This window comes from Eretmochelys imbricata, chromosome 3, assembly GCF_965152235.1.
Source record: "Eretmochelys imbricata isolate rEreImb1 chromosome 3, rEreImb1.hap1, whole genome shotgun sequence".
NCBI lineage: Eukaryota > Metazoa > Chordata > Testudines > Cheloniidae > Eretmochelys > Eretmochelys imbricata.
The window spans coordinates 81,498,119-81,512,039 of record NC_135574.1 but is presented as its reverse complement, the minus strand read 5'-3'; the positions used below and the strand labels follow the sequence as shown (position 1 = coordinate 81,512,039).

At 40.3% G+C, this 13,921-nt stretch overlaps 1 protein-coding gene across 5 annotated transcripts in view; it reads left to right on the top strand.

Annotated features, from left to right (window-relative positions):
* Positions 1–13,921, top strand: part of ATG5 (autophagy related 5) — a 117,632-nt gene that overhangs the window by 77,901 nt on the left and 25,810 nt on the right. For 3 of the 5 annotated variants that reach the window (XR_013345607.1, XM_077812880.1, XM_077812882.1), the window contains exon 6: positions 5,723–5,840. Coding sequence is in view for 4 of the 5 variants with exons in the window: in XM_077812880.1 (XP_077669006.1) it covers positions 5,723–5,840 (118 nt within the window). In the remaining variant the exon portion in view is untranslated. Of the gene's footprint in view, positions 1–5,722; positions 5,841–7,222; positions 7,297–9,014; positions 9,173–13,921 lie in introns of all 5 variants that reach the window. The other 2 variants (XM_077812879.1, XM_077812881.1) reach the window with 2 other exon arrangements.

The window sequence follows — 13,921 nt, the reverse complement described above, 5'->3', positions numbered from 1 at the left end:
CTAATAATAAATAAAACCCTGTGTTGGCTGTGACATTTTTTGTTAGAAAATTGTCATCTATAAATTTTAGAAACCCCAAGGATGTTTTAGTGCTGGCAGCATGAGACCTCCAGTGTATATCACTCAAATGAAGTGCCTCAGGATGACGCAATTTTTTTCTGTATACATTGTAGATAGGTGCATAAAAGGCACAGTCATCCTGTTTCCTAGTGTTACTTGGTGGTCTGTAGCAAAACTAATACTCCATTTTGTGCTTTATCTGTTAGCAGAAAGGTTGTTGAAGATCCTTTATAACCTCGCAGTAAGACCTCATAGAATAACAGAAGGTCTGGGTCAGGGTCGAAAATATTGTTCACTGGACCAGATCCTCATGACTTGCCTTTTCACAGAACAAGCACTGTTTTTGGATAGGACTGAGATGCTACATTGTATCTCAGAAATGCACATGGAGACTGAGGAGGGTGGACCAGAAAGACAGTCTGGTGGTTGCTGGACATTTTTCCAGAATCTGGATGGATTCAGGATCTAGGGGATGATGGCTTAAGTATGTTTGGTAGGAGGAAGACAAGGATGGCACAAGCTAGCGTGTTTTGTGGTAACATGTACCAATGGAGTTGATTTTGCAGGCTTGGGAACTAAGGGAAGAGTGTTGTGGGGATCTTATGAACTTCATAAATAGTGGTTGTAAACATGCAGATGAAGTGTCACTTAAGAGCGAAAGTGTTCACGTTTCCTCCTACCTCACCAGTCTTTGCTTCCCTCTCCACACTTTGCTGGTGGTTTTTGCCTATCTGCAGTCAACTTTCAAGCTGTCTTGTTTAATGTATAATAAACAATTATTAGCATATTTTTCTGACTGGTAATATGTAAAATAAATGTACAAATAATGCAGGCCATGAGAGTTAAGGAAATAATTACATTGCCTGTCCTTTACTGATATTGGATAGGAGATAAAGCTCTATAAATCTCATGGAGATACTTTTCAGAGTAGCAACTGTGTTAGTTGGAGTGGCTGGGTCATTACACACATTGAATCTATTTCCCCATGTTAAGTATCCTCACACCTTCTTGTCAACTGTCTAAATGGGCCATCTTGATTATCACTACAAAAATTTTTTTTCTCCTGCTGATAATAGCTCATCTTAATTAATTAGCCTCTTACAGTTTGTGTGGCAACTTCCACCTTCTCTGTGTGTGTGTGTGTCTGCTTGTATGTGTATGTATATATATATATCTTCTTACTATATGTTTCATTCTATGCATCCGATGAAGTGGGCTGTAGCCCACGAAAGCTTATGCTCTAATAAATTTGTTAGTCTCTACAGTGCCACAAGTACTCCTGTTCTTTTTATGGAGATACTTGTTAATCTTAGCACTTCTTATCTTAACCCGTGGGACCAAAGTAAACAAATAAAGCAAGACTTCCAGCTTTGTAATCACATTTTGGGGCAATGTATATTTGTCTGTCATGACTTGAAACTCAGATCTTCATTCTCCTTCCAATAAGCTATTCCTCTAATATCAGCGGGAATTATGCTACTGAAAACTTAACAGCCTTTCCCATGTTCTCTCAAAAATTGCCATTTTTCCTTGGTGGGATTCTCTGCAAAGAGATTTTTGATCATCCTGTTAGTCTGTAATAAGTAACTTCTGTTAGTCCAGTTATATGACCACTACATACTTGCTTTCCCTTCATTCTACTATTGCACTGATCTAGCATTACTTTATGATGTCCTTTCCATCTTGAGTGCAAAGAGAAGTACCTTGCCTGATCACTCTGTGTGACCTAAATTGCCATGATAATTCACTGAGGTTTTTATCACCGCTGAATAATACAATCTCTAGTTCATTGGAGTATCAAGCTCCGTGGAGGCCCTCCTGACTGCTTTTCAAAAACTCCTTCTTGCGCAAGGAGTGAGAATTGAACATTCAGGCTGGGCTCCATTTGAGGAAAGGTTTAGGAAATGGCACTGGCACCGAGGGATTTATGGGAGTTAGACCTCTTCTTCCCCTGTTCATTTGGTTCTTGGAAGTCTCCAAAGGCTTTCTTGACCCTTGCTTCAGAGAACTCTGATGCGAACGGAGATACTCAGAGGGCAATAACTGAAACTTTCTAGTGAAGCACAAATGTGAATGTTGGGCAAAATAGCATTAGGTATTGTAGACACACTGTGAAGTTGGTTCTTCTATAGGTGGCCCACCTGTTACTTTACCAATAATCCAATAGTGTGAACAGCCAGAAAGAACTCCAAGGTGGGGACACGGTGCAGTGAACAAAGTAAGAGAGTGGAATGGGGGAGAGAGGTGAAGCTGAGTCCTCAAACTGAAGGTGAGGATGAGAAGCTTGACCTTGGAAAGTTTGGACTGTATTGTCTTCAGTAAGCATGTACACAGTTCCTCTTGATGTTGAAGAGTGTAGATGAAGGCAATGTATGGTCCAAAGTGTCTACATTTTTTTTCCACCAAAGTGAGTTATGCCTTACCTTTCCTCTACTAAAAATATAATCTAAGAATGCAGTATTGTAATACTTTTGGTCAGACACTATTGTTGGTTATAAGCTATTTCTATCACCTGTAACTTAAACACTTTTTCTTTTTATTAGGATTTCTAATTGAAAGCATTTATGCAAAGCCAAAGACATTTTTTCGGAAATATTTCATGGAAAAATATACTTTTTACTGGATAACAACATAAAATTTGGTACAAGTTATGTAAAATAAGTATAATATATTTCATTTTTTGAGAGTAGTTAAATGTGCCTGTACTGTCCTAAGTATGGGAAACTTAATTATGTGAGCTCCAACTGCTCATTTTAAAAATTTGTGGTTAAGTTTACACTTGTTTAAAAGTAATGATAAATTATTGCTTTATCAGAAACACTTTAATTGTTTTAAAGTACGATGGTCATTGCAAAAGTTCTGCAGAATATGATTTTTGGCATGTTGCTGTAAGTATAATGGAGTATGCAGGAAAGACTAAAGTTTTACTTTTTCATGTTGCCAAACTGTCCACATATGGAAATTTTAAAGATGTTTCTATTGTGGGTTCAGAATGTAAGGTAATTTGCAGTGGTTGAATACAATTAGGGTAACAGCAGAATATTTAGTTAGGAAACCCAAGACTTTCATTTAGATGGAAAGTCTGATTACTCTATGGTTTTTGAGATTAAAACTCAACATTTATCTGTGGGTTATGCTTTTTTCATTTTAAGCTGCATCCTGAATAAAATGTCTGGCTAATCTAATTGTGGATTTTATGCAGTATTTGATGTGCTGTTGATGCCAAAAAGAACCAGGGAAGCAGGGGTGACTTTTTTTAGACTATATGATTGTGGAGCAAAAGTAAAGGAGCTTTTCATTCCTAACTTAATATATAATTATACATTCCCCTCAATTTAGGTCTCTCCTTAGTCTGTTTTATGTATTATGACCTGCATTTCTATACCAAATATCTGGGCACCTCCCAATCTTTATTACATTTCTCCTCAGAACACCTCTAGGAGGTAGAGGTAGTGCTGTTATCCCCACCTTACACATGGGGAATGGAAGGATTGAGAGACTAAATGACTTAGACAAGGTCACAAGGAAATCGGTGGCAAGGCAGAGAATTAAACCTGGATCTCCCAGGCTAGTGTCATTATTATTGGACCATCTTTCTTTTCCAGTTTATCAGTTCAAAATGCAGTTAATCTTCAGAGTTACTTATAAACTATACTCTAATAAAATGCATATACAAAAAATGCAATCACTAAGGGTATGTCTACTCTGCACACTTAGCCCAGGTTTGAGCCTAACCTGCTTTCGTCCACGCACAAATGAGTCTGACTTGGGTGAGCAAGCACTCAGGACCTAGGTCCTAGGATCCTGCTGGGGGTAGGGTCAGAGCCTGAGTCCCACTGTGACTCTGGTCGAAACCCTGTCATTTTGCAATGTGAATGCAACTCAGAAAGCATACAGTAGGCTCCCATGTGACCATGTGGTCTTACTATCCATGGCTTCATCCTACCCCTTCCTGATGCTGTCCCTACTTACCCCCTAACATTTTAAATCATTGCTTACATTGTAAGGGCTTCTTGGAATGGGGCTCAGTCTTCATTTATCCTCTGAAGTGCAGTACACATTTATGGTGCTATATAGATCTTATTTAATACTTTTATATTTAATAGCAATAAATTTAAACTTCCTAGAAAAATATATTGACCAACAGTTGAATATTTACTTTTTTAAAAGTAGAAGTTGAAAATTATTTTATTGTCAATATCAGTACAAAGTGCCTGCAAACTGTGGACCAATTTCTTGCCTCAGGAGCCATGCTCATGCACCTGAGGGTATTTTTGATTTTCTAGATAGGATTAACTTTGCCAGCTGCTGATTTACTGAACAGTACAGTCCAACACTAAATATTGTGGTGGATTAGGAAGTGAAAAATACTGTATCTAGTTGAAACTGTAGGAAGAATTTGGTAAGCAGAAAGGATGTCCAGAAGTGGACATGGATGTCCAGAAGCACAGGCACAATATTAATTTATGAAAAGAGGGACCACTGTTTTCTTCTGCATTTGGGCTCTAATAGGAGGTCTCTTCCATATGAATACTAACCAAGTCAAGATCTGCTTCGGTTGAGCTTTATTTTTTTATTTAACATTTATGTGGTAATATTAAAAGTATCCACATTGGTCCCCATTGTGCTAAATACTGTACAAATATAAATAAAATCCATAACAACAGCTAAAGTTAATGTGGTTAATATCCTATGCACATTCGTCAGGTGAACTAACGCTACGGTTATACTTAAATGTATTTCTTTATGTTGTATTAGTAACAATACCAGTTTGCATTTTATGATTAAGTAATGTAATACTGTAACATATACAATATTAGTATTTTCCTCATACTGGTAACTGGCTCATGCATATTGCAGTGCTTTCTTAAATAACATGTTAGAAAGTTGTTGATAAGCTAGATTTGTATTAGTCAGTTTTACAGTTTGAAAAACCTAAGTATAAAATTCTCAAATGCCTAAGATCCATTTTCAAAATTAACTTAGAATCTAAGGGCCTAAAGCACTTCTGAAAATGGGGCTTAGGTTCCGAAGTGATAGAAGTATCCCGTAACTTCCTCAAATATTATAGGGGAGGATAGAACCTTTTCTTTTAATTCATGTAGCACAGTCACATGGGGGCGGAGAGGGAGATAGTGAACATGTTGGGCAAATACTAGTAATAAGCAATTTTAATTTTTACAGAATTATGTTCGTTATGTTAGAATTATGTTAATTCTTTACGTAATTAAGGAGCACTTTATTTTTGTCACCCACTTCTTTATAAATGATAGAACACAAGTGTTTTTAACTGCCATACCTAACATCTGACCATTATTAAGATATCTCAAACTTCATTTTGCATCATGGTTTCATGACATTCCATTTCTTGTGAGAGGGGTTGTTGAGCAACATAATCAGGGGGTACGTTGGGGAGGAATCTTCAAAAGTATATCCAGGATCCATTCCCCTATGAAAGAAGATAAATGTGTCAACATATATAAAACTGTTAAAAGCTGTGTCATACTAGGTTGTAGCACTTTGCCTCTGATAGAAAACAGAGGCAAATATGTGTAAGGCATTAAAATGCCAAACATTAGCCCTCCCAAAAGTGGTATGATTGATTCATTTTCCTAGAGCTTAAATTACTGCAGTTTTACTAACTTTTTTGTATTAAAAACAGGTAACAACGGAACGACCTTTTATACAGAAGTTATTTCGTCCTGTTGCTGCAAATGGGCAGCTAAATACCCTGGGAGATCTCTTAAAAGAAGTTTGTCCTGCTGCAATTACTCCTGAAGGTACTTTATAAACAGTTAGCATGAGATAGTATTTCTTACTGTTCCTTATTTATGTACCTGAAGTATAGTAGAAGTATGAGCTATGATGCCGAAGGTTCAGGATTCGTACTTGCTGATGATACATTATGGCATCAGAGGTGGGCAGGAGTTACTCTTGGGGGAATGCTGCACCAAAAAATTAAAAATTCTGCCACAATAATTTAAAATTCTGCATGTTTTATTTGTCAAAATAATGCAATATAATCACACTGGTTTCAATTATTTAGGTAATTTATTTAAACTGCAATATAATGGATGGAGAATGGAAGCGGGGAGCATTGGAAGAAATCCCCAAATCCCCTTGCCTAATAATAAAGATGTAGTTAGGTTTGATCCTTTATTTCTAGTTATTAGTCAACAAATATATGCAGCCATATACACAGTGGTACCTCATAGGCCACTGAAGAGCAAGTGAGAATAAAACTCATAATTTATGTTGGCTACTGACAGTCTCCAGAAAGGTCAGTAGGAAACAGTTCATGGAGCACATTTGGATAGGAATTTTTTTCAGTACAAAAGTTTACACCAGCTCTAATCTCTGAAGCACCATAAGCATTTATAAACCATGCTATCATTTACACCACTCTGGCAATGTAAAGGAGCCTTAAAACTTTTATACCTGTTTTATACTCCTGAGGGAATTCACAAAGACAGTCAGAACAATTCACTAATCAGGCAGGCTGCTACATTCTGCTCTGCCTGAGGGGACAGAGCCTGCCACACGCCTACCTCCTCAGAAACACCCCAAAGCCCTGCTCCTTCATGCCAAGCATGCCACAATAGTGAGCAAGAAGGACAGTGTGTCTGTCTCTCTTGCTCACATGTATGGCTGCTCCGGGCGCCTGAACCAACCTGCCTGTGCTATTGGGGAGGGGTGTGTGATGGCTCTTTTGGCTTCCCCCTCAGAAGTCATTTTTCTGTGGGGAAGGAAAGAAATCTGCAGGGGATATGAATTCTGTGCACATGCAGTGACACAGAATTCCCCTAGGAGTAAGGAGTGTTGTTAAGGGCTAAAATACATATTAAAACTTGTTTTGGACTAACATTTTCAGAAGTTCCCAAGCGAGTTAGGAGCTTAAGTCCCATTTTCCGAAACAATTTAGGAGCCTAAGTCTTATTAGTTATTTGCGCACTTGCAAAACTTCATTTTTTACCATCTTCCTTCTTAAAAAATTAATTTAAAATACTCTATCAAAAGAATGCTATTCTCGGTGCAAAATCAAGTACTTGAGAGTTAGGAAATGCCAAATTTATGGTTGCATGTGCAACATTAATTCTGCTTTCTTGTGCCCTTAAGTAAGAGACAGTAACGATCATGTAACTAAAAACACTTTTTTCTACAGGGCCATGGCCTCATTCAATGTCCAAGGATGGACACTCAAGACAGAATTAAGTTTGCATGAGCAACCTAAATCTGGTATTTCATAACTTTTGAGTGCTTGACCTTGCGCAGTCTAAATTTAGTTTTAACTGTTTTTTGTATATAATGGTATGTATATTATATTGAAAGCTTTTTCCTAAATTTGATTTTTAATCCGTGAGTATTCTTTCACAAATGTTAAAAGGAGGATTAAGGAGACAATCTTTAGTTATGCAGGTTTTTTGGGGTGATCAAGTGCCTGCCACAGCTTTCTTTGGTATTTATTATTCAGAAAACCAGAATTCATTCTTCCATAATGAACATTGTCCTTTAACTAATTAATTCCATGTTATCCAAATGAAGAGAACTCTTCTTCCAATTGCTATAAATTAAAACTACAAAAAGCAAAATTCTATGAAGGTAAATTACTAATCTGTAACTTTAAATTACCTAAACTTTATCAGACATGTCAAACTTCTGTAAAGCTTGAAGTTGAAGCTTCTTTCAGAAACACTGATTTTCTTACAGAACTTGTTGTGGCCAAGACTACATGCAAAGATAAAATTAATGGCTTTTAAAAATGCATATACTAAAAAAAAAGATGTGCTGTTCTTGTAATTCTGCTAGATACATTTCAGATAAGAATCAACCTATAATCACTGTCTAGTTTTTTAAAATTATCTAACCGATTCCATGTAGTTTCTAACAGCACACTTCTATGACAGAATAACAATCCATTGGTATAGTATCCTGTTATTTCACAAATTGCATTGTATTGGTAAGTGGCTACACGGGCAACTACAATTCTTTGGTTTTGAATTTAATCCAGGAAAGATCAGAGTTTATTGAAACTGTTGTTGGATGTACATATTAAGTGGGATGAACATAAAGATTTTTTTGGCAGACTGCAGCCTGGGCTTTTTCTACTGTATTTCATTTTTCTCTTATTTGCCACCATCTTACTAGTATCTTTAAACAGCTAACCTCTCCTTAAGTAACAATGATATTTTGAGAAGTATATTTTTGCTATTCCAGAGAAGGGCTTGCACAGGATTTACCAGAATAGAGTTGCAATCTTTAGACAACAAGCTAACTGACAATAGTGAACACTTTCTTGTTCCTTTTCACAATGCCGTCACTTCCTTTCCTGTCTTCCATTATCCACAGTTGTGACTCATTCCCCATCTCTTCTAGAAAAACATGAGGGGTGGTTTGTGGGTGTGCGCGTGTGTGCGCACATATTAATATAAAAATGTTTATCAGATCATGCTAGTTAATTAACATAAAAAATAAGACTATCAATCTCAGTTAACTCAAGTGATTAACTCAAAACAGATTAACTCAAAAAAACCTAATTGCAGCTTTATTTGCACTGTTAATAATAGAATACCAATTGAAATTTATTATAAATATTTTTGGATACTTTTCTGCACTTTCAAATATATTGATTTCAGTTACAACACAGAATGCAAAATATACAATAATCACTATATAATTTTTATTACAAATATTTGGACTGTAAAAAAGATAAACAAAAGAAATAGTATTTTTCAGTTCATTTCACACAAGTACTGTGGTGCAATCTCTTTATTGTGAAAGTGCAATTTACATATGTAGATTTTGTTGTTGTTACATAACTGCACTGAAAACCAAAACAATGTAAAACTTTAGAGCTGACAAGTCAACTCAGTCCTACTTCTTGTTCAGCCAATCGCTAAGACAAATAAGTTTGTTTATATTTATGAGAGATAATGCCACCCGCTTCTTATTTACAGTGTCACCTGAAAGTGAGAACAGGCATTCACGTGACACTTTTGTAGCCAGCATTGGAAGATATTTACGTGCCAGTTATGCTAAATGTTCGTATATGCCTTCATGCTTCAACCATCATTCCAGAGGACATGCTTCCATGCTGATGATGCTCGTTAAAAAAGTAATGTGTTAATTAATTTGTGACTACACTCGTGGGAGAATTGAATGTTTCTTGCTCCATAGTTTTACCCACCTTCTGCCATATATTTTGTGGTATGACAGTCTCGGATGATGACCCAGCATATGTTGTTTGATTTAAGAACACTTTCATTGCAGATTTGGCAATTAAAGTCAAAACAGTGCAGCCATTTTCGATAACAAGCTAGGGAAAAATACATTGTTTTGCCCATGTTAAAAAATTCTAACTGCCTTTTCTTTGAAATGATCTAACATCTCCATGCTTTGGACTTGAAATTTGACAACGGGGTCGTTTTTGTGTCTGGGCTGTTGGGGATGTTGAAATGCCTCTCGTTGTCTTTGGGGACCCAGCCTATCCCTTAATGCCCTGGCTCATGAAGCTGTACAAAGGCACCCTGGACAGTAGTAAGGAGCTGTTCAACTATAGGCCGAGCAAGTGCAGAATGGTGGTAGTGTGTGCATTTTGACGTTTAAAGGGTCGCTGGCGCAGTTTACTGACTCGCTCAGACCTCAGCGAAACCAATATTCCCATTGTTATTGCTGCTTGCTGTGTGCTCCGCAGACTCTGTGAGAGTGAGGGGGAGATGTTTATGGCGGGGTGGGAGGTTGAGGTAAATTGCCTGGTCGCTGATACCAGGGTGATTAGAAGAGCACAGGAGGAAGCGCTGCACCTCAGAAAAGCGTTGAAAACCAGTTTCATGACTGGCCAGGGTACTGTGTGACAGTTCTGTGTGTTTCTCCTTGATGAAAACCCACCCCCTTGGTTGACTCTAATTCCCTGTAAGCCACCTGCCCTCCCCCTTCGACCACAGCTTGCTTGCAAAGGAAATAAAGTCACTATCATTTAAAAACCATATATTCTTTATTAATTGATAACTCACAAGGTAGCCTGGGTGGGGTGGGAGGAAGGTGGGAGGGAAGGAAAAGGCCACTTCAAAACTTGTTGAATGACAGCCTTCTGTTGCTTGGGCTGTCCACTGGGGTGGAGTGGTTGGGTGCCTGGAGCCTTCCCTCCACCCCCGCTGCAGCAGCGGTCTGTGCTCCTGCTGCCGTTCCTGAACCTCCACCAGACGTGTCTGTTTGATCCCGCAGTAGCCCCAGCGTTGCATCCTGCCTCCTCTGATCTTCCTGCTGCCACCTCTCATCTCGATTGTCCCTCCTGTCCTCACGTTCATTGGCCTCTTTCCTGTACTGTGCAACTGTGTCCCTCCACACATTCTGCTGAGCTCCGTCAGTGCTGGACGACTGCATGAGCTCAGAGAACGTTTCATCATGCGTGCGTTTTTTTTTCGCTGCCTTATCTGAGATAGCCTTTGGGACGGAGGAGGGAGGCTTGAAACATTTGCAGGTACAGGAGGAAAAAAAGGGAGTAAAATATTAAAAAAAGATACATTTTACAGAACAATGGCTATACTCTTTAACGTTGAACAACACTATTCATGTTACATAGCACATGTGACTTCGGTACAAAGTCGCATTTTGCATCTTATATTGAGTGCCTACTGCTTTGGTGTTAGAGATCACACATGCAGTGCCGGGCAACAGAATTCAGCTTGCAGGCAGCCATGGTAAGCCATAGTCTTTCGGCTTCTGCAACCTTCATAACAGCAGCGCCCTCATTTCCCATACCAAGCAAAGCCTGTTGAGTTGGCCATTTAGTGCTGCAGTTTTCGTGTTAACATGCAGCAGCAGAAACCAAACTAACCCCCCCCCCCCATCCAATTCTCTGGGATGATCGCTTTACCCCTCCCCCCACTGCGTGGCTGGTATCAGGGATGATTACTGCTAGCCAAATGCAAATAGCTCAGCGCCAATGCCCGCCCCCGCCCCCAACTGTTTGGCTAACTGCAGGGAGGATTTCTTTTCAGCCACAGGCAAACAGCCCAGTAGGAACAGCCACCTCTGAATGTCCCCTGGGTTGAAATATGGGAAGTTAATTAAGTTACCATGAATGATATCACTCTCCTGAGGATAACACAGAGAGATAAAGAACAGATGTTGCTTGAATGCCAGTAAACACCAGGACCATACGCTGCCAGGCTTTGTCATCCAATGATACCAGATTACTTGCTACTAGCATGGCATGGTAAAGTGTCCTACCATGGAGGACGGAATAAGGCTGCTCTCCCCAGAAACCTTCTGCAAAGGCTTTCAGAATACCTCCAGGAGAGCTTCATGGAGTTGTCCCTGGAGGATTTCCGCTCCATCCCCAGACACATTAACAGACTTTTCCAGTAGCTGTACTGGCCATGAATGCATCCCAAATCCTCAAAGCTACTTAATGATTAAACACTTGGTTTTAAAACATGTATTATATTTTAAAAGGTACACTCACCAGTGGTCCCTTCTCTGGCTTGGTTGGGTTGGGAGGGTATTTCAGTCAGGGTGATAAAAAGATCCTGGCTGTCGGGGAGAATGGTGTGCTGTGTGCTCTCCTCAAGCTTCTCCTCCTCCTCCTCATCTTCCCTGTCCGCAAAATCCTCAGGCATGGCAGAGAGTACCCCATCATCGGAGTCCACGGACAGGGGTGGAGTAGCGGTGGCGGCTCCCCCTAGAATTGCATGCAGCTCAGCATAGAAGCGGCATGTCTGGGGCTCGGTCCTGGAGCGTACGTTTGATTCTTTGGTTTTTCTGGTATGCTTGTCTGAGCTCCTTAAGTTTCACGCGGCACTGTGTTGCGTCCCTGCTGTAGCCTCTGTCCATCATGGCCTTGGAGATTTTTGAAATGTTTTGGCATCTTTTCTTTTGGAATGTAGTTCTGATATCACGGATTTGTCTCCCCATATAGCGTTCAGATCCAATATCTCCCGTTTGGTCCATGCTGGAGCTCTCTTGATTCTGGGACTGCATGGTTACCTGTGCTGATGAGCTCGCCTGGCCAAATAGGAAGTGAGATTCAAAAGTTCCTGGGGCTTTTCCTGTATACCTGGCTAGTGCATCAGAGTTCAGAGCGCTGTCCAGAGCGGTCACAATGGTGCACTGTGGGATAGCTTCAGGAGGCCAATACCATCGAATTGCGCCCACACTAACCCTAATTTGAAATGGCTATGTCTATTTCAGCGCTAATCCCCTCCTCAGGGAGGAGTACAGAAATCAATTTTAAGAGCCCTTTATGTCGACAGAAATGGCTTCATTGTGTGGACGGGTGCAGGGTTAATTTGATTTAATGCTGCTAAATTTGACATAAACTCGTAGTGTAGACCAAGCCTCAGTCTCTCTTGTCACAAGTGATAAGTGCTGTATCGGGTCTGGAATACATGTTGTTGAACAACTCTAGATGGGAAGTGAATGTAGCTGCCCACCTCCCCATCCCTGCTTGTCCAGGGTGGGGTTAACTGGATCAGTGGAAGAAAGGCACATCTGTGGGGTCCTGGGAAAGAGCGGCACTGCCCCATCATTACCCCTCAATAGCCTTGTAAATGAACAGAACTTAAGCAAAGTTTGGAGGCCCCTAGTCCCACTGCCCAGTTGGCTTACTCATGCCCTGCATACACATCTCCTTGGGTTGATGGCACCCTCAGTGTGGAAGGAGAGGCAACTTGCATTGCTCTTCCCCAGCGTTGATGTAATTTGTTCCTGTTTTTTTTGGTCCCACTTGGCCTGTCTCTTGGACTTTCTTTCACTGAGCAACACACACACACACACACACACACACACACACACACACACACACACACACACACACACACACACACACACACACACACACACACCCCCCCCCCCCCCCCCCCCCCCCCCTCCATTTCTCATTGCTAGATTTCCCACGTGGCACTAGCCAAGACCCACAGCACGTTTAAGGACCTTTAACTCGCAGCTAAAGGCGTGGGGGTTTGCATTCTTCTGAGCACATGAGTTGCTACTGTAATATTGATAGTCACTTGTCATAACTGTGTAGCCTGCGTCTAGTGCAGGTTAACTGAGGTAGCGGGGAGCTAGAGTTGCTGCAGCAGACCCACTCATTGGCTGGATAGTATTTAATTAACCCTTTACTGCACATTGCATGGTGATGGGAGAGCTTCTTTATCTGGTACAGAAAGTCATTCCTTGGTTAAACTCTCATCCCTCCCTCTCCTACCCCCCCCCCCCAACCCCTGTAAGAGAGGATCTGGGGTCCTTGGTTTGAATCCCTGGTGAATTTCACGTGCGGGGGCTAAGAGTAGCTGCCTCTTAAGGATTGCTGTAGAAATGTTTAGGAACTGCACCACACTTATGTTTTCAGATAGTTTGTGTGGGGAGGAGCCACCTATCTGTTCCTCCCCTGTTTTACCGAATACAAGTTGCAGTTTGTACTTTAGCCAGATCTCTGTGTATGGTCTCTTTGTATGTTGCAGTGTCTGGCCGAAACCAACGTTATGCTTTCCGTAAGCACCTGTGTTGTTTTCCCTCCTGATTCTCCAAAATTACGTTATACCAGCAACAGTAAGAGGGTTAGAATAGTAACTATTTTATAAGACGCAAGTGATGGGGTTAAAAATGGGATGAGAGGCAGGGGAGATGAAGTTTATTGCACCCTTCCCTGTACGATAGTTGAGTTCCACCTGGTGACAAATAATATTCAGTTTTCCCATTTTGTAGCAATCTATAAATGGAATGAGTGACAGGGAATGGATCACTTGATGATTACCTGTTCTGTTCAATATATCTTTTTTGAGATGGGGCGACCATGTTTGCACACATTATTCAAGATGTGGGCACACCATGGATTTATATAGAGGCAATATGATATTTTCTG